The sequence below is a fragment of the Lissotriton helveticus genome, chromosome 1_1 (genome assembly GCF_964261635.1).
Source record: "Lissotriton helveticus chromosome 1_1, aLisHel1.1, whole genome shotgun sequence".
Classification (NCBI taxonomy): domain Eukaryota; kingdom Metazoa; phylum Chordata; class Amphibia; order Caudata; family Salamandridae; genus Lissotriton; species Lissotriton helveticus.
This window is the reverse complement of record NC_136057.1, coordinates 930,920,242-930,942,211: the sequence shown is the minus strand read 5'-3', so window position 1 is coordinate 930,942,211 and position 21,970 is coordinate 930,920,242. Positions and strand designations below refer to the sequence as shown.

Sequence of the window (21,970 nt, the reverse complement as noted above, 5' to 3'; positions counted from 1 at the left end):
CTGAAGATGGTGACCAAAGGTGGGAGCTTCCGCCGGAAGTGCGTCGACGTCACGAAGGACACCAAATGGTGGGATGTCGATGCCCATCTGGGCCACGAAAAAAATAAAAAGAGAAGAAATACTACCATACAGGACCCAACCACTAGATGGCAGGATAATGCACAGCATAGTGAATCCAGAAAGATTCCCACCGTAAAATAATAATAAATTATTTATTTTAAGTTCAATGTACCTTCTCCCAGCAGCCTCCCACGTCGTGCCTCGGTACTGGGGCTTCCATGTCCCAGGCAGACACTGTGACTATGTCACTCTCTGTCCAATCGATTGGCATGAATGTGCTGGAATGATGCTCCGCTCAGGGAGTCTGTGGGGTTTCACTAACCTGGCTGTTCAATACAGCCTAAGACGGCCAGCCAAACACATATGCACACTTAGGGAGGGCACACTGGCCTCCTTTTACCCCCTTCTATGCCCGGCCCTCCCTGCACCTACTGGCTGAGCCAGTGGCTTAAAAATAAAATGATAATGAAATATTGTTTTATGTTTTTGCTGTTGGCTCTGAGCCAGTGAGGGCAACGCTCCTCCGCCATTAAGGAGGAGCCGCCCCTGCTCAGTAAAGAGCATCAGCACGTCCATCAAGCTGCCAGCCTATGTCAAACATGGCTGCCTGTCCTGATCCCCGTTTCTGACACATTCTAATGCAAACTCCCTCCATTTATGCGCTACATGCATGTAACCTATCGCTTTTTAGCCTTTCAAGTACATATACATTACAAATTCACTACACACATGGTATGAAGGGCTATAATGATGTTCATTATATATTTTAATGTTTGCCCTGAAACATTGCTTCCATCTCTTTTGCAGTATTCTATCTCGAATACAGCATACTCTTGATCAGATAAAATACAGTTTTCGACTTTGGATAGGAGTCTGCAAAATCTATCAGTTGAATTAAGCGTGATTTCAACACTAAAGGCCAGCAAGGGGATACTGAATTCAAATGAGATTTCTTAAGCCGAGGCTGAACCAAGAATGGCATACATATCATGATTGTAATCAAATATTCTTTGGAAAAACTGCTGTCAATTGGAAAACAGACGAGATTTGAATCTTATTATTTTATTATGACTAGGAACAGTTACTTACAGAAAAAACAGACTTCATCGTATAATCGGCACATTGATGGAGTATTCAACGTGTCTTGTCAATTTTTCAACACCGCTTTAAATACATGAATTCCTACAATATACAATAAATTAGGGTAAAAAATATTTTGGACACAAGCCAAACTGCGAGTTACCATTATAATTTTTTGGGGAAAAATGTAATGAAAAAGTGATTAACTGGGAGGAAGGGCACATTTTACCACCAGGCATTTGGCTGCTCTTCAATGTTGAGCTGAAAACATGATAGCGCTTAAACGGACTTTCTAGAAATGTAAAATAAAAGGCACAGGACACTGAAAATGTGTCCATTAATACAGTATCGCTATTCTTCAGTGGGTAGTGATTTCTGGTAAGTACAACGTCAATTTCTTAAATAATGAAACTAAAAGCTGCATCCAAAGCATTAGCCAACTGTACAGTGAACAACCACAAGTAAACCAGGTGAGTTTTTGGTCAAGTTCTTCTACACGTATGGTCAGACTATATTCAGAAATAAGAATATTATTCCAGTTCTTTTGCAAAATAACACCGCCACAATTTGCTTCCATCCAATTATTTCCTCTTCTTTTTCTTTTCATCTGCAGCAATCTTTTGTTTGACCTCTTCCTCTGGTAGGGCCCCAAGTTTCTTTTTCTTTGCCTTCTTGACTTTTTCTTTGAAAGCTTCAATGTCTATTTTCGTTTCAGCTGAAGCTAGACAGTGGAAATACAAACACACATTTAACAGTTTATATAACCTGGCCACTAGTCAGACCAAGCTATCTAAAGAGGTGGTGAAAGATCATTTCGCCACATCTCAAGGCAGTCTTGGCAGTCTCAGCATCCCTGCTTCTAGGTTTACCAAGCAACAGCACAAATGTTTTTTATGCATCTCAACAGTTCTTCGGCTGACACAGCCCCTTGCATAGACGTAACACGCATAATATTTCAAGAAATATAACAAACAGAGGCAGTAGACAATAGTTAGATAGCAGATATAATGCGGGGGGGGGGGGTCACAGATACTGCCTTAAGGGGGAGACAGGCAGTTTTATAGGTACTGCATGTCTTTCTGGGTATAAGCAAAACAAAGGCCCTAGACTATTGATTAAATTGACTTAGTCCACAAAACAATTTTTAGATTAGAAATGCGATTCAATCTGCATTTATAGAATTGAGCTACATGGGAGAAGAGGTTATTGAATGAGCAATGAACACCATAACCACATTTCAAAATTGTATTTATCAAAAAACAAACTAACACAATTATTTACATTGTCAAAGGAATTATACTAATACACGGCGCAAAGACTAGAAGAGCTATAGTCAAAGGTGAAAAAAGGGGTGCTCAAGTGAAAAGAAGGAAATACAGAGGCAGTTATGATATACGTTTCAAATATTTACAAAAAACAACGGTCAAGCGGTATTGTTTCCGCTGATTAAATACGCCTGTCCAAATTGTTCAGGGGAAAATAGGGGGGGGGGGCAATAAGGAGTACAGGCATATAAATTAAAAAGTGTCGACGTTTCGACCCTAGTGCTCTAGGGAGTTTTGCTTCCTCGGCTGCGGGTCTTCATCAGGACGTGGGGGAAAGGAAAGAGACCTGGCCGTGATCACACTTGTTGTCTGGATCAGCCACCTGGGGTATGAGAATGGGGTGGGTTTTAAAAGGTGTTCATTTCCATTGGGTGTAATTTCATATGGGTTAATGGGTACATTACCAAAACAGCTAGTCAGGTGCGACTCCCTCCAAGCTGGCTAGGATTCACCTGTCAGGTAAATACAAAGGGGGGACATAGGTAAGAGCCCATCTCCCAAGGGCTACAAACTGTTAGGTATCTAGTCCACCTCCAATGACACATGAACTCACCTAGTGCTGGTTCAGATGGTCATGTATAGGATTAGGCTTGTAGTGTGAAAATGGGACCTGTAGGGGACGAACGGAGTCAATTACTCTCCAAGAACGAGTCAATTACTCACAAACAATGGCGGTCCACAATGTACTGGATGCCTTCAAGTAATGGCAACATGCACTTACCAATATCGTGTGGATCGTAAGTATCCTACCGGCGCCTCCAGGGCAATCCGGTAATGCGGGGAATTATTTGGCCACCGCTTGTATAAATGGTTACAAACACATGGCGTAAAATTGGAATTGCCACTAATTTGTTCCCAAGGGAAGTCAGGTACTGATGTTACCTATTGGGAGAAGATAAAGGCAGAGAAGTTCAGTTAGATACTTCTTCTGTCATCATAGAACGGGTTGAATATATTCTAAATTCAATAGGAGGGAAGGGTCGGCCCTTCGGATATATCGTACCTTCGTTGTCTTGGTGGTTCGATATCTGCGGGCAATAGTCACCGTCAGTGTTCCCAAACAGAGGAAAGAGCGGCAGACAACGGATCTTACTTCCGTGTTCTGCGTGCGGTCACATGGGGTGCCTCTCAACCAATCGGACCCGACCGTGTCTAAATCTCGACACTGAGAAAGGACTGAGATAGATAGCGTGATAAAACAGAAGGTCCTGTGTATAATCGACAGCAAAACAGGACTGCTCCGAATGTTTGCATAATTCCGATTAGGTAGCGTTATTGGCAACTGTGAACAGCATATAAACATAAAATTTTTCACAGTACTTTATAGAAATAGCATATGGAATTACAATTTGTCGCAATGGTTTACAAATGATGGATTTGATCTATTCGAAAGTATGTGGATGTACCCTTGTTTTTCACGGCTATCTTCATTTTGGTATTTGACACAAAAATATGTACATACATTAAATTACACACAAGTACAATACAAAAAATGAACACATGTTATAACAAGAGAATACATTTTCTATATTGTAGGAACCATTATTGTGAGGTTACTGTTCAGTGCAATGGTTTCTATAGGACAGATGATCAGAATACATAGTCAGATACTTATCAACCATTTCTGATGGATACCATTTGTCTCAGGACCTCTTCCCGGTCATTGAGGCCACGATTCACTGTGTCAAATAGGTGCATCCAACGGCATTCACGAGTGCTTAAGAGTTTTGCATAGTTGCCACCACGAGGATTTTTTGTAACTTTCTCAATTATCCACCATGTGAAACTTTCAGGTTGGTGGTTAAATTGCAAAAAGTGATCCACTAGTGGTGCACCTGATACCTTGCAGCGTATTTTGCTGCAGTGCTGTAGTATACGTGTTTTTGTTTTCTGAGTGGTCTGTCCGATGTACATGAAGCCACATGGGCACAGTATGGCGTAGATAACGCCCATCGTGTTACAATTGGTATGTTGTTGGAAAGTATGGGTGTGGTTGTTGTAGGTACACGATTTCCTTTCCGATGTCATTTTACATGCCTTGCAACTTCCGCATTTGAAATGCCCTAGCACTGGGGGGATGTTCCAGAGTGATGTTTGGTTATCGGTCTTGTTTTGTGACAGCATGGAATGTACCACAAAATCTTTGACACTTCTACCTTTACGGAAGGCGTGCATCGGGGGTTCAGTTATGCCTATCTCTTCCGCTACTAGGTGCCAATGTGTGTTAATGGATTGTTTGATCTCTGTGCTGCGTGTATTGAAGGTGGTAACACATACAAGTCTGTTGTCCGTTTTATCCAATCTAGGTTTGGGTTGTAACAGGGACTCTCTGTTGTTGAACCATGCTCGTTTGCGAGCTTTTTTAATCATACTTCTGTGGTAACCTCGGTCAATTAACCTTTTCATTAATACGTCAGATTCCCTGAAATAATCTGCTTTTTTGGTACAGTTACGCCTCAACCTCAGGAACTGCCCAAAGGGTAGGTTATCCCTGAGGTTGCGGGGGTGGTGGCTTGAATATCTAAGGAGTGTGTTCTTTTCAGTGGGTTTTCTGAAAAGTGTGGTGTATAGAGAACCATCCTCCTCCTTTATTGTTAGATCAAGGAAATTGATCGAGTTGTTACTATTCTCGATGGTAAATTGTATGTGTTTGTCCCTTTCGTTTAGCCAAGTGTGGAAGAGCATTAGCTCATCCACCGTGCCCCTCCAAATAAGGAGCACGTCGTCTATGTACCGACGCCATTCTACAGTCTTAGTTCTGTATGGATTGTTATCATTTAGAATCCAAGTGTGTTCAAAGGCATCCATAAAGATAATCGCTAGATTGGGAGCAAAGCTTGCCCCCATCGCTACTCCACTTGTCTGTTCATAAAATTTACCATCAAAGACAAAATAATTTCTTCTCATTGCTATTTCCAAGAGAGACAGGATGAAATTAGTTGGTACCCTATGTGGACGTGTTCTACTCTCTAATGCCATTTCGATCGTGGTCATCGCTGCTAGCTGTGGAATGCTTGTGTACAAGGACGAAATGTCCATGGTCACAAGTAATTCTTGGGTTGGACCATCTGAACCAGCACTAGGTGAGTTCATGTGTCATTGGAGGTGGACTAGATACCTAACAGTTTGTAGCCCTTGGGAGATGGGCTCTTACCTATGTCCCCCCTTTGTATTTACCTGACAGGTGAATCCTAGCCAGCTTGGAGGGAGTCGCACCTGACTAGCTGTTTTGGTAATGTACCCATTAACCCATATGAAATTACACCCAATGGAAATGAACACCTTTTAAAACCTACCCCATTCTCATACCCCAGGTGGCTGATCCAGACAACAAGTGTGATCACGGCCAGGTCTCTTTCCTTTCCCCCACGTCCTGATGAAGACCCGCAGCCGAGGAAGCAAAACTCCCTAGAGCACCAGGGTCGAAACGTCGACACTTTTTAATTTATATGCCTGTACCCCTTATTGCCCCCCCTATTTTCCCCTGAACAATTTGGACAGGCGTATTTAATCAGCGGAAACAATACCGCTTGACCGTTGTTTTTTGTAAATATTTGAAACGTATATCATAACTGCCTCTGTATTTCCTTCTTTTCACTTGAGCACCCCTTTTTTCACCTTTGACTATAGCTCTTCTAGTCTTTGCGCCGTGTATTAGTATAATTCCTTTGACAATGTAAATAATTGTGTTAGTTTGTTTTTTGATAAATACAATTTTGAAATGTGGTTATGGTGTTCATTGCTCATTCAATAACCTCTTCTCCCATGTAGCTCAATTCTATAAATGCAGATTGAATCGCATTTCTAATCTAAAACTTGTTTTGTGGACTAAGTCAATTTAATCAATAGTCTAGGGCCTTTGTTTTGCTTATATCATTGATACCCAGGCCCTTTGATTTTGTGGGTGTTACCCCATTGATTTAATGATTGTCTTTCTGGGTAGCCAGTTCTGGCTGTAAGGATTGGTGAGATGGTCAAACTCTAGCAATAGATTAAAGCTGGGCTGCTCAGAGAAGGAAAATGTTACTTACCCAGTAAGAATCTGTTAGTTACAAGTATTTCTGTAAATACACATACCTTGCCATCTAGTGTTGGGCCCAGATGTGGGAAAGTTGTTTTTCTTTGAAAAAGTCTTAAGTCACAAGGTACTACGATGACTCCTCTCCCTGTCTATGCGCATGGTCATTCACTCCATTCGTAGATTGTTTTCTCGCACGGCAGGTGAGGATGGCATGTGAAGCAAAGCGATGTGTAGAGGGACATCCATGCAAAGAAAGAGAAAAGTAAGATAGGAGGACTGCAACGGCCACAGGCATCCGAGGAGAAGTGTAAAAAAAAAGTAAAAAAAAAAAAAAAGGATGGGCACATGTGAATCTACAGCACTACATCCCACAAACAGATGCTTACTAGGTAAGCAACATTTTCCATTCGAGGTATGTGTGGCTGTAGATACACATGCTGTGCATAGACTGTAAAGCAGTCCTCCCAGAAAGCGGCAGTGGAAGTGGATATTTCATTATGGTACTTACCCAGCACTTGCACTTTCATTGACCAAGGTGAGCTGGTGTACTCCGCCTGTCAGAGTGGGTCACCGAGCACACTCCATCTTGGTCAGCCGTCTAGTTTGACGATTGCTCAGAACGCTCCCCTTATTTAAGGAAGGGTTAAGCAAGCGAGCAGTCATAGAGATTACCTGCTGTGTGTTTAATACTTGTCGCTTGACAGACTTTCACATTCTAGCGAAGCGCAATTTAACATAGCACCAGGACCATAGAAAATATTGTTTTTAGAATTCATTATTAACCTGTTTTAGACTGATTAAATAACAGTTTTTAGACTGATTGTAGTTGGATATTTCATTGTGATATTTACCCCACACTTGCACTTTCATTGACCAAGGTGAGCTGGTGTACTCCGCCTGTCAGAGCAGGTCACCGAGCACACGCCATCTTGGTTAGCGCTCTAGTTTGACCTTTGCTCAGAACGCTCCTCCTTATTTAAGGAAGGGTTATGCAAGAGCGCAGCGGGCCCGCCACAGGCAAGCCCGGTTGCGCCCGTACACGCACCGCGCCAGCCGCGCTGCCGATCATCTACCAGGAAACACCAGATTCTGGTACTCAAAGGAACAACTTTTGCATATAGGTGAGCCGGACGGCATGGATTTAAAAGAAATTACTTTGGGTAAGGGAAACATTTTGATGCCTGAATACACATCAAATAGCTTAAAATGCAGTTTCGTGAGCGCCAGATCCCTAGTTAAGCACTATCAAGAGGTCTTTATCCTGCTGGAATGTCATGATTTGGATGTACTGTTTCTAACTGAAACTTGGATGCGTGCTGACTCAATGGTGGAATTAGGGTTAGCCTGCCCCTCAGGGTATAAAGCTTTTCATAAACCTCGGTTAGAGGGGAGAGGAGGGGGAGGGGGGGTTGGAGTAATATTCAAAGAGAAGTAGAATGATGTTCCTCTACACATTGACGACGTAGAAGGTATTTAATTATTAGGGTTTTCCTTAAAAGAGGCTAGGGGACAAATACTCTAAGGTATAGTGTGTTAAAGGCCTCCAGGAGGGCAGAGCCCCCAGTATCAGGCACTGATTGACACTTTCTATAACATGGTATTGACCCACTCCAGGATGATTATATTGGGTGACTTCAACCTTTGGGATAATGGGTGTCTTGGCCGGGCACTGAGAGAAATAATGCAAGCATGTGAGAGTCTTAATCTGCCGCAACTAATGTTACAACCAACTCACCACATCTTAGACCTAGTATTCGCCAATCGCATGGAGATGGAGGTGGTCGAGGTTCTGCCTCTATGTTGTACGATCAATCTTTGATTCAGTTCAGTAAGAGTGAGTAGTAGAGTGCCTCTGTCTGGGAACCTTCATCAGGGTAGAGAATGGACTAGGTTGTTAAAACACAAACATATCCCACTACTTACGGAAAATAATACCTTTGATTCCAGTAAGTCGGTGGGACATTTTGTGATCAGGTAAACCATACGTTGGACCAGATCATACCAGTGAAGAAGTTAAAAAATAGAAACAAACCATCAGCCCCTTGGTACAGTGAGGATTTAAGATTACAGCGGAAAGAATGTAAACAGGCAGAAAGAAAATGGAGTAAGCTGTATGATGAAACAGATAAAAAAGCCTTGACAACACAATTGGTCTTACATAAAGCAGCAATTACTAAGTCAAAAGCTGAATACTACGCTAAAATTATTCTGCAAGCACCCAACAGTGCCAGAACTGTTTTTAATATAGTGAACGACCTATCTGAACCTGCTTGTGCGAGTAATAAGATCATAGCGACGCAAAAGCTCTGTGATGATCTAGCAGTCTATTTCGACGAAAAGATCAATAAGATTATTGATGGTCACAAAATTAAAACAAGAGACTAGCATGGATGATGAAAATGTTTTATTCACACCAATGATGTAAGGAAGACAGGAAGAGGGAATAGATATAGATCGACTGGCTACTTTGGAGTATTTCCAAATTCCCTCTGAGGAAAAATTTAATAAGCTATCCTTGAGTGTTTCCTCCGGTTCACCACTGGATCCTCTCCCGCAGAGGATATGGAAAGAATTTAATTTAGACCTCGGCCTGCGGTTGCATCAAATCTGCTGCCAGTCACTGGAAAAAGGAGAGGTACCTGAAGTTTGGAAGCAGGCAATGGTGTCCCCCTTACTTTAGAAACCTACACTTGATCCTCTTGGCCCTTCCAACTATAGGCCCATCTCTCTGTTACCCCATCCGATAACAATTCTGGAGCGAGCAGTCAGCAAATCCATCTCTATTCTTAGAAAAAACCCATCTGTTAGATGAGGCTCAATTTGGATTCAGTCCTGAGCACGGAACAGAAACGGCTTAGTAACAGCCCTTGACGACCTGAGAATGCGTGCTGACAATGGTAATCCCGTCATACTGGTGCTACTGGACACGTCAGCCGCACTCGATACATTGAATCATGGCATTTTGCTGAAAAGACTCAGGAATATAGGAGTTAAGGGTCTGGCACTGAAATGGCTTCAGTCCTATCTGATGGGGAGGGAACAAGCAGTGACCATTCCACCTTTTGCATCTACAAAGAGCACCATCCAACATGGGGTGACGCAGGGGTCAGCAATAAGCCGGATTCTATTTAATATACATCTGCGCCCACTTATCCCTATCATTAAATTCTTTGTTATTGAACTAGTGAATTATGCAGATGACATGCAACTCGTGTTCTCGCTGGAAGGGAATCCAGCAGTCTCTATGGATAAATTTCATGAAGCACTACAAACTGGCTTGAAAATAATTATTTTCAATTTAATGGAGACAAAACGGAAAATGTTTACTGCACCACAAATAAAATAGCTTTCCCTCTGCCCACTGACTTCCGGGTTACCCCTTCAGATAACTCCAGCCAAAACAGTGCGTAATCTGGGGGTTTTGATGGACAATAATCTTCAGCTGGACTCACAAATCAATAAAGTAGTTGGCACATGCATCTGCTTGATTAGAGCCTTACGGAAGATCCTTCCACTACTGCCAGTCACCACCAGGACACAAATGGCGAGGTGTGCAATCCTGAGCAGGCTGGACTACTGTAACTCCTTGTGTCTGGGAGCACCCAACTCATTGATACTGAAGTTACAAAGAATCCAGACAATAGCAGCAAAATTAGCCCTAAATAGGCAGCACAGGTCCTCCACATTTTTAGCTCTAATTGATCTCCACTGGCTGCCGATTTCACCAGAGAATACAATTTAAATCCCTTTGTATTATTTTTTAGAGTAGCTCATGGCTTGGCACCTAAACTACTACAGAGAAAATTCTCGTGGTATGCTCCCTCGAGAAATCTCCTCTCAGCAACAACATATATGGTGAATACTACAACATTTAAAAGAACAAGGACAGGGGGCAGAGCCTTCAGCTCTGCAGCATCGCGGATGTGGAATGCTCTCCCTTACAATTTTAGACAAAGTCAGGACCTGCTTCAATTTAGGAAGAAGCTGAATACCTGGCTGTTCCAGAGAGAGGAGTAAAACAAAAATACCCCCCCCCCCCCTCTTTTTTCCTTGCCCGCTTCTGGTCTTGGGGCTAGCCGTTTTTAGCACATTGACATCATGGTAACTCTTAGCGCCAGGATACCCGTTGGGTGACCGTGCACTATATAAATCCAGCTTACATTACATTACAAGTTGCAGTAGATTGAAAAAGTGTATGCAGTACTGCCTAGCCAATACTGGCTTGTTGGCAGGCTAGCACATCCACACAATGGTTTGTAAAAGTATGTGGTGTGGACCAGGTAGCTGCTTTACAGATGAAAGCTACAGGGGTGGTCCCCAAGAAGGCCAAAGATTCTACATTTTCTGATTGGGTGGGATCTAAGAGAAATGGGCAAGGCCCTTTTAGCTTTAGCATAACATGTCTGCATGCATTTTACAATCCAACTTGCAATGCCTGATTTGGATAGGGCCTTCTCTTTGTTGGGTTTGGATAAAGCAACAAAGAGCTGTTGCGTCTTCCTAGTTCCTTGGTTCTGTCAACATAGTACCTGAGGACTCGTTTAACAACTAAAATATGGAAACACATTACAACTGAGTCAGACTGAGGGAAAAAAGGGTGTTCAATGGATTGATTGAGGTGGAACTGTGAGACCACCTTAGTGAGAAACTGGTGTTGGTGCAGAGGACAACCCTATCTCGGTGTATCGGGAAGAAAGGTTCTTCTGAGGTTAGTGTCTGAGGCTCACTGACATGCCTAAGTGAAATGATGGTGACCAGAAATGCTAACTTCCAAAAGAGAAACATGAGAGGGCAGGAGTGGAGCGGTTTGACCAAAGGGCATGGGAGTCTTATTAATGCAATGTTGAGGTTTCATGTCGGGCCTAGTGGGACCTGAGGAGGAATGACTCTTGAGACCCTCCATAAAAGCTTGAATTCTGAAAAGGGAAATGTGTCACCTGTTTTGAAGCTAGGAGGCTACAGCAGCTAGGTGTAGACATATGGATGTGAAAGCTAAACCACAAGTCTGCAAGTAAAGTAGGTAGCAGACCATACCTTGCACTTTGACTGCTAAAGGGTAAATCTGCTTTGAATGACAATAGTAGGCGAACATCTTCTACTTGGCTGCATAACAGCCAGAAGTAGTAGGCCTGCGGGCTTCTTTAAGAACGATCCTGCATTCGGGTACCTAAATTCTAGGAGTTCAGGAGCCACATCGCAAGATTGAGAGACCTGGGTTTTGGGTGCCTGATTTCTCCATGGTTCTGTATGAGAAGGTTCGGCCTATTGGGGAGCCTCTCATGCAGTACCGCAAGTTTGAGGAGGGTGGTGAACCATGGTTTGAATGCCCAGGAGGGAGCCACCAGGATGAGAGACATCTGCCAAGGCCTCCAAACCACAACCAAAAGTAGTGGGAGAGGAGGAAAAGCATAGGCAAATATCCCTGACCAATTCATCAATAGTGCATTACCCCTGGACTATGGAAACTTTGAGGCGAAGCTTGAGCATCTGGGGTTTTCTGCCATGGCGAAGAGGTCTATATCTGGGAGTTCTCAACACCCGAAGTAATGGAGGAGGACTGAGGAGGTCAGCAACATCGCTGTCCACTCCTGAAAGGTACTATACTAGCAGATTCACTTTATGTCCGAGAGCCCCTGTCAAATGCTCTGGGCTAGGTGAGAGAGCTGGGGAGATAGGATGACCCATTGCTTTTGAAGATAATACATGGCTATCAAGTTGTTTGTCTTCATGAAGACTACTTGCCAATCAAATGGGGAAGGAAAGCTTTCAACGAAGGTGAACAGCTACTAGTGCCAGGTAATTGATGTGGAGACCATGGTGGCTGGGTTCCCACTGACTTCAGAGAGTCTGATCCTGTACGTAATATTCCATCCCATAAGGGAGGTGTCTGTTGTAATGGTCCTCTACGTAACTGGTTGGGGAAAAATAGGTTGTTGGTATTTCACTACGGCAGAGAGTGAGAAGTGTGGCGGCTGATCAATACTAGATCGTCCCAATGACCCTCTGCCTGGGGCCACTGGTGTGCCAAGCACACCTGCAACAGACGCATGTGTAACCTGGCATTGGGCACTATGGCTATATAGGATGCCAACATGTCAAGGAGGCGCATGACCGTCCTGACCGTAATTGGGTGGGCTAGTTAAAAGAAGGATAATTGCCTGGAAGTACTGTATTCTGGAAGTGTTAGGATAAGCCATGCAGGTTGTAATTGGAGGGTGGATTTTGTAATGTGATGGGAAACCCCAGTTGGTGAAGGAGGTTTATTGTGATCGGAGTCTTGACAGGTGTACTCTTGATGAACCAGTGATCCAGATCAGAGAAGAAATGCACCGATGAGCAGCCACCACAACAAGGCACTTCGTGAATACTCAGGGTGAAGTGGTGACCCCTGAAGGGGAGCACCTTGAACTGGTAATGATTACCACTGACTACAAACCTAAAATACTGGCGATGTGACAGGAGGATCGGTATGTGGAAATAAGCATCTTTAAAGTCGAGAGTGGCCGGGAATTGTCTTGTTGAAGCAGCGGGATGACATCCTGAAGAGTAACCATGTGGAAGTGCTGTGAAAGAATTTATTTGTATAGGATCCTGAGGTTCAGAATGGGTCGAGGGAGCTGTCTTTTTTTGGGGATGAGGAAGTCCATAGAGTATACTTCCGTGCTTTGCTGATGGTGGAGGGTGGGTTCCATGGCCCCTCTGAGAAGGAGCATTTGGACCTTTGCCCCAAGCAGCTTTTGATGTTCTGGTGAGAGTGTGTTTGCGAGGGCGAGCGCTCCAGGCAATTACCATGTTGAATAATATTTAACACCCACTGGTTGGAGGTGACGTTCTGCCAAGCGGGAACGGACCTTTGGAGGCATCCCCTCCACACTCTCAGCCCCAACAGCTGTTGTATTGGGGGAAAGGAAAGGCAGGTCAGAGCTAGGTGGTGAAGGCAGCTCCTGTGGGGGACCCACCTTTACCCTTGCCTTTTGAGTTGTTGCCTGTCAGACCCTCTAAAGTAACTCTGGGAGAGGACTGTTGCGCCTGTGAACATAGTTGCGAGGAGGAGGCCTCGGGGGAAGTGGTTTTTGAGCCTCCACAGTAGGGCGTGAGGCGAAAGGAGCGTTTATCGCTTTTGAAAATTCACCATCTTTATTGTTCCCAAAATCTGATCAACCTGCAGTCCAAACAGAGGTTGCCATCGAACAGCAGGTTGGGCAAGTTTTGCTGAACTTCTGACTTGGAGCCTGAGATACTGAGCTAGGCATGCTTGCACAAAAGCACACTGGCGTTTACCCCCCAACCCCCAAGCAGCAGATTCTGCAGCAGATGGTGGTGTTGGAGATTTGCTTTCCCTCACAGACTTTCTCATAGCCCTTTTTTGTGCTCCTCTAGGAGATTTTGGATGAGCTCCTCCATCTCGTCACAAAAGGCATGGTCATACATAGAGGGCATCTCAATGGAACTAGCAATCTGCCAATGGTTGGCCGATTGTGCAGCTACCCTTTTACCTGCAGCATCCCACCTTTCACTCTCTTTGTTTGGTGGCGGGGCGTCACAAGTAGCCTGATATTTAGCCTTCTCATGGGCAGTGGTGACCACTAGAGAGTCAGATGGGAGCTGGCCATGAATGTACTGGGAGTCACTAAGGGAGTCTTTGTATTTCTTATCAGACTTAGGTATGGTGACCAGAGCGTGGATGGGGTCATGAAAGATGTCTGGAGTGTGACACAGCATGCCTCTCAGCACGGGAGGTACTGAGCAGAGGGGTGGGTGGAGGAGGGTCTCAAAAAAGAAGTCTTCCTTCAAAGGCTCAGTGTTGAGATCCACTTTGTGGACGGAGGCATTCCTACCAATCAGTTCATGGTAGAACATGGAGTTGTCAGGAATGGAGGGACAGGCAGTGTACAGGTTAGGATCTGTGTCCCCCGGTGGGCCAGCATCATCGGTGTTTCCGGGATCACCTAGGGGAAAGGTATAGAAGGCATCACCTTCCTCCTACTCCCCCCATGCCGGAGTGAGGTGAGCCTTGAGGTGTATAGGTAATAGGGTCGCCTTGAGAAGTGAGGGGGGAGGGTGAGTGCTGTGCAGCAGGATGAGGTAGTGGTGGGAGAGTGACACGCAAAGGACTAGTAGCCTTGCCCACTTAAAGGTGGCATGCCCAAGGCTTTCTTCGAAGAAAAACTGCTGTTTGGACGGCTGAGCAGCAGATCCCGGACGACAATACAGCTCGTGTGGGATTGATCATCAAGTGTTTCAGCTGGGCGTCGACCTCCTATGGGGGATCGATGTGAGAATCACAGAGCCATTGCTGGTCTTGGTGATCGACAAAGAGGGTCTGGCAGCGATGACAATTCAAATTAAACGCTGAAATGGTCGGCTCCAGCTGTTCGGTCAGCTCCAAGGCAGGCACAGGCAGTGCTGAAGCAGTCAGCCTCAATTGTTTCTTTGGCAGTGGGGCAAAGCGTTGCATCCGAATATGGTGGATTGTGTAAACCATGGCCCAAAGGCAGTGGCGGCCCAGCGGCCTGTATCTGGTGCTCTAGAGTAGCTTGGCAACCCTTGGGAATGGGCTGCTCAGGTTGCGGGCGGTGTAGAGGGGGAAGAGAGTACCATCCTCAAGCTCCAGATGGGAGCTGGTGCCGTCGTCGGGGGTGAAAGCCGCATCCTTTGCAGCCGTATCGTTGTGGTTGCTGTTCCTCCCCCAATGTTCTTGGAGCCGAAAAGGTCCGGGTGTCATCTCTGCTCCTATGCAACATTATAGACGATGAGCCTGGCGGACGCGGAGCGTTTTCTTAGAACAGAAGGAGCAGCAGGCATTGCATGTTTACCTTGTTATGCTCTGATGACCAACACAAATTTCAGGCCTGATGGAGATCGGTCTGAGGCTATTTGGCGTGGTAGTGAGGACAGTAACAAAATTACATCCGTTCCATCAGCATGGAGACTTGGGGGTGGGGGGAGCGGACGCAGCTGTGAGACGGAAGGAGACATTGAACGCCCACATGGGACTGAGGTTGACTGAGAGCCACCCAGCCGAAGCAGAAATTGTCGACCCAAAACAAAGAGAAAAGTAAATCAAACAAAGCACCATGACAGTGGCGAACCAGAGCATGGGAGCACATATCTGTACCAGATGGCGGGAAGAAAACAATCGAACAATGGAGTTGAGGACGATGTTAATTTTTACCAGAAAGAGGAGGAGTCACAGTACTTCGTGATTCGGAAGACTTCTTCAAAGAAAAACAACCTGTTCTCATCCAGGCCCAGGACTAGATGGCAGGAGGATGACCAGCATGTGCATCTACAATAATGAATGCCTTGAACAGACCATTTTAAGTGTACAAGTTGGACTTTGGGGAGGCCTGTGTACATTCCTTATATTCAGTCCCAGATAGGACCATTGATTATGGGTAAGGTGGGGAGGTCAAGGGCAAGTGACGGCCAGTTTTCATGTAACGCGAGGGGTCCGTCAGGGATGTGTTCTGGCTCCTACCCTTTTTTTATTGTTTATTGATCAGGTTGTGAAGTTTTTTGCCAACACCCCCACTGACGCACCCTCCTTAGGTGGGACCAAGTTCCCGATGCTTATATTTGCTGACGACACTTTACTCCTTTCAAAAACACGTAGGGGGCTGCAAACTGCACTTAATCGGTTTGAGGAGTTTTGTAAATTAAACGATTTACAAATCAATGTAAGTAAGACCAAATGTATGGTCTTAACCAAAAATCGTCCCATTAAAAGTACAGTCAGCCTGAATGGCGTTAGTATTGAACAAGTGGAGGTCATGACATATCTCGGAGTGACCCTGGATTACCGCCTTCGCTGGAAACATCAGGTCGATGTTCTCCAACTTAAATTTGCACGACTTACGGGCTGTTTGGTTAAGGAGCAACAAATGTCACTTACCAAACGGGTTGCACCTGCTCTTAAGATTTATGAAGCCAAAATCAGCTTTGCCGTACTTTATGGGGCTGATCTATGGGGCTTCATGGATCTCTCACCATTAGCAACAGTCCAAAACAAATTTTTACGAAAATTAGTAGGATTGCCTCAATTCACACCGATTACACCCCTCTTGTTAGATATGGGCTGCAAGCCCATCAACAAAATGGCTCGCTATCGGATAGTTGCACTATGGAGACGTATCTGGACATCACCGGACCTAAGTCTCTTTGCCAATGAATTGGCAGAAGTAAGATCTGTATGGGGTTCTACTAATATTCCCTGGTTACGAGAGGTCAAAATGGTACTGGAGGAGATGGGCCTTAATCAGTTATGGGTTTCCCCAGAGCTCTCCCCCTTCCCCTCCAAGCAAGACTTTAAAGCACTCTATTGGGCTTCTGTCAAAAACCTATCTGTGGCACGTTCAGATGCTACTAGTCTGACTGGCAGATTTTTGGCTCACAAATTAGACCCCTCACTGGAGATCTACTGGGATGTGATCACTAAGACCCTAGACAAAAAACTTTACCACCAGTTTCGAGTAGGGTCCTTACCAGTAAGGTCATTTACTAAGAAATGGTCTGTTCATTGTCATTTAAATGATTCTTGTCCTTGGTGTTTTGACCAGAAGGAGAGTGTAGGCCATTTTATCTTTGCATGCCCCGCCTATCAGGCCCCAAGAAACAAATGGATTAGGCCCATATGTCGTAGATTGGAAGTTAGAGGGAGTACGGAGGCCTTGAGGGTCCTACGTACCAATACTTCTGAGATGGTGGTTGTGGGTGTTGCCAAGTATTTGGGGTGGGCATGGGTTATTAGAACTAGACATCTAAATGCACTTTAAATTTTTAATATTAATTGGGTGTTTATACATTAGGTCTTTAAATATACCGTTTAATCCTTTTTTTAATTGATGAAATGTGTTTTTATATTGGATGGTTCAAATGTCTTTCTATGTATGTTTTATTCTGTCTTGGCAACTGTCTTTTATGATGTAAAAATCGAAATAAAGACCTATGAAACTGAAACTGAATTGATTATGCTGAACTCTTTAGATCTTTCTTTGGGAGTAAATGTCTGATGTTTCTTATGACATTCAATACGTAATCTGCAGATTTGGCTGTGGCCTTAATATCGGAATTAAAGTTGAGTTTTGAACCCAGAGGGAGTCCTGGGTATTTAGTGAAGGTGAAAATTCTAGGCGAGGTAGATATGTTGTTCAGGTGATCCCTTTCTGGTAGTGCCAAGCACAGTTTTGTTTGGGCAATAAATATTTAGGTCTCCGCTATACAGCGCTTGCGCTGTCTTGAAGAGACGTGCTGTGTTCTATCTTTTGGCTTACAGGCTGCTCATCTCCTAAAGGTGGAAACGTCAGCATTGGTCTCATTTTCTTTGATACCATTTGTCATGCATGCGGACGTCATGTCCCCACCCCAATAGTGCATCGACCAAGTACATGTTTCCTTATCCTCCTCTTGGTTTGTGGAGCGATTTTTTTCATTTTTTACATGCACTCCATTAGAAGTATTTGTGTTTTCAGGCCACACACCACTAAAATGCATGCATGTGTACAAAAATGAATGGATCTCTTAAAAAGTTGTTAAAAGATGAACAAGCGGCGTTTGATACTGTCAGTCATGAGATAATACTGACCAGACTTTCTACTTTGGGCATCAATGGTCAAGCGCACCAATGGCTCAAGTCCTTTCTATCGGGCAGGTCCCAAATAATTCAGCAGGGCGAGCAGATATCAGATATAGGGCTGCTTAGCTGCGGCTCAAGGCTCTGCTCTGTCTCCACTGCTTTTTAATATTTATTTACAACCACTGATAGTAGCGTTAGCCAACATGGACTGTACAATATTCAACTACACTGATGACTCAACCTCTCCTCAGCATACATAACACCCCTCTTGCTCAAGCACATGTTCAAAATGTGCTCAGATTTACAGTAAGCTGGATGTCAGCAAACTCGCTGAAAATTAATACAGACAAGACAGAGATACTAGTCATCCCTTCTATCAACTCCCCCTGGAATGACCACTTTTGGCCTTGGGAGCTTGGCCCCACTCCTACCCCCGTGCCAGTCGTGAAGAGCCTTGGTCTGAAAATAGATTCAGAGCTCTCAATGGCCAATCAAGTCACCTCGGTGGTTGGTACATGCACTAGCCTGATTAGACAGATGCGGGAACTCTCCCCTCTTTTGACCACCACCTCAATACAAGTGATAGTTTCAGCCACCATCATTTCAAGGTTGGATTACGGCAATGCCCTATACATGGGCCTCCCTCAGAAACTGACCAATAGACTCCAGGTGGTCCTTAATGATGCAGCAAGATTGGTCTTCAGGCTTCCTAGAAGATCCCATGCCACCCCGCTGCTTCACAAACTACATTGGCTACCCATTAGGCAGAGAGCAAAATTTAGGGGCCTCTGCATTACCCATAAATCTATCTAGGGCCATGCCCCAACTTACATAAAAGAACGCCTAGAGGCCTATGTACCTGCCCGCATGCTACGGTCCTCCAAGGCTGGTCGTCTATCATGCCCCCGATACAAGCTTACATCAAAAGGAGGCAGAGCCTTCTCTGTCTTGGCCCCCAGTTCTGGAACAAGCTCCCTGAACTCCTCCGTAAGGAACCCTCTCTGTTTTGTTTTAGGAAACAACTCAAAACTATCTTGTTCAGAAAATCATTTAGCACTGCTTAAACTCACGCATCAACCCGGTGTTGTCTAGCTGTCCACCTGCTCCCTCCCCAGCGCTGAGAGACCTGTCGGTGATTCAGCGCTATATAAATGTCAGGTGATTCAGCGCTATATAAATGTCAATTAACAATAACAATAACTACAACACTTGTTTATTTTTGTTTTGCATGATCCGATGGCATTAGAGAGCTAGCTTCGCCGTCTGTCTTGCCATAGCTCGAAATCAAGCCTATGGTATTGGAGCACTTCAAGTGCTCATCCATTACATTACACAATGATACATTCATTTTTGTTGCCGATCCTGCTTCAATTAATGTTTTTCCCCATCATTGCTTGCACATCTCCCCATCCACGCCCACTTCCCTGCTAGACCTCCCTCGTTACTGCTTTTTTTTGTACAATCCAATGGTATTGGATCGCTTGTTCCGTCCTCCATCTTGCCATAGTGCTAATACCAGCTGATGCTTTTGGAGCGCTTTTAGTGCTCACCAGTTACATTACACAATGACAAATTAATTGTCGCAGGCAGGGGGAAGCGCATGTGATTTGCCCAGAATCACAAACTGTTCAGCCGACCCAGAGATTCAGAGCGTTTTTAGTATGCACAAGGTACATTTCACAATGACACATTCATTGTCATAGGGAGGAGGACGGGTAAGTGATTGCCCAGAATTAAACTTTTTAGCTGATCAAGAGATTCAAACTTGGATCCCCATCTCCCCTATTGGTAGCTCGGACCATTACGCCACATCATCTTGTCTCTCAAACCTTACATTTGGTCTTGAGTAAATGAAGGTAAAACCATACACTTTCTTCTCCAAAATCACCAGTGGCCATTGGGTGGCCCCAAGTTTCATCTCTCTCATGACCAATTAGGTCTAACTTCAATAAGCACAACACCATCAGATATATATATCAGGATTCCCAATGGTCTGGGAAGTAATTGCCCTACCAATGACTGCCTCTCCCATATGAAAAAATGCATGGCATACAAGTCAGTCTGCACACATGAGACAAAACTGAAAGCATGCTCCTTCGCTCTGGAGACCATCAGATGCTTCCATTCAACTTTCGCCATGTCATCGTCACTCCCATGAAATTCCAAAATTAGCTGAAGACTCGTGCCTTTAGCAAACATCCAACTTGAATTAGTCTAGGTAATTGTTCTGGAGTTCCTCAACACTTCCCCTCTCCTTTTAGTAGCCCTTTGAAACATAATTTTATTCTTCTTGCATTACAGTAAAAATAAATAGAATAAATAGAATAACTGTTTTTCCTTTCATGCTGGGACTTTGGTGTCTTCCTTTTAGGTAAAAGCTGTTTGACCCAAATACAGATAGTGTGAACCAACTACCAACGACCATGCTTCTAGAGATATTATTGTTTAAGGTGCTTCATGGCCCTAACCATAAATCAGTGCTGCTCCTAAGATGCCAGATGAAACCGTGAGTTCAATGGAAGACCCTAAGTCCTACAAATGCTATCACAACTGACATTTTTCACCAGCAACAAGCAATTTATGAGGTACTAGGTCCTAGAGTTTGGACTAAAACATATTTTGGGGATGTAATGTTTATTACCTGAACCAGCAGCTCCTCAGCTGGAATACTCAATGTGGAACCAGCTAGAATTGCAACTGGTCCGGCCCTTTAGAGTTTGGAACCTCAGTTCTCGTTCAGGTTTTGGAAGCAACAATCTTTTCATATGTCTCAAGTTCTCATCCAGAGTAGAGGCCCAACTCCAATGGTTCAAAATCTTTTGTCACCAATCATATCCCAAAGTTTCTCCTTCTCAACGGTCTTCTTCAATATTTAATTTCAACCTATTTCGCCATCCTCAATGGAAGTCATTCCAGATCCATATCAGGATTCAGAAAATTCAGCAAGTCAGGGTCCAGTTAACAATTGCCTCCCCCACGTAAGAATGGCTCACAACTAAATATGCATGAATGAAGACAAAACTGATATCCTACTCGTTTTTGGATTTTTTTTTTATATGAATCTTTTTATCAAGACTATAACAAGCCACCCAATTACAGGAAATATATTGCGGCAACTGTGTGAGTCCCAGACATATTGATAAGACATAAATATTCCTGATATATTTATTAAGATTTCTTTGATCTCCCTCCCCAACCCATATTCACGCCCCCCCGATATCCTACTCTTAAGCATTGGTGATCTTTAGGTGCTTCAAGTCAACAGTTTCTGTGCCATGAATACTCCATACCACCCTCAAGAACCAAGAACGGGTTCTTTCACCCCATTGTCTTTGCAGCATTCTATCTTTACTGCAGACACATCAATGTATCCCACTCATCATTACCCTGGCCTTTTCACTCAGGAAGAACAAGTGACTTACCAAAAGAATGTATTTGAAAGAGACATTTATTAGTTATAGATTCCTTACCTTAGAATTATTCCCTTTGTCAGACTGGATCCAGAAAACTTCTCTTAGCAGTACCCCTGCGTGTCTGAAGGTGGTGCGAGCGACTGATTCGTTCGTCGTGGTCACTGGGACGACATCGCTGTCCCTACTTAGACGCCACCCTTGCAACCTGACGTCAGTTCATACACGACTTTCCACGCCAGAAGCGCAGAGCCATGAAAGACATGGACCACTTGTGCACCACAACTAGGGCCCTGCAAGGGAGTCCCTATCCCTAAAAGTCAGTTCGCGGAGAGGGGAGGATGGGTGGGGCGGTAAGGAATCTAACACTAATAAATGTCTCTTAGAGATACATCGTTACTGAAGGTAAGTAACTTGTTCATATGAAAGAGACTAATAATTAGTTTCTTACCTTATAATAGATACCCCAGCAATAACACCGGAGGAGGGTCTCAAAACC

At 44.3% G+C, this 21,970-nt stretch overlaps 1 protein-coding gene across 1 annotated transcript in view; it reads right to left on the bottom strand.

The window, feature by feature from the left end:
- Positions 1 to 1,106: 1,106 nt before the first annotated feature.
- The window catches only part of LOC144771499 (KRR1 small subunit processome component homolog), a 156,093-nt gene continuing 135,229 nt past the window's right edge, over positions 1,107 to 21,970 (bottom strand). The window contains exon 10 of the mRNA XM_078655918.1: positions 1,107 to 1,861. Coding sequence (XP_078512044.1) covers positions 1,722 to 1,861 — 140 coding nt within the window. The 3' untranslated portion in view covers positions 1,107 to 1,721. The remainder of the gene's footprint in view (positions 1,862 to 21,970) is intronic.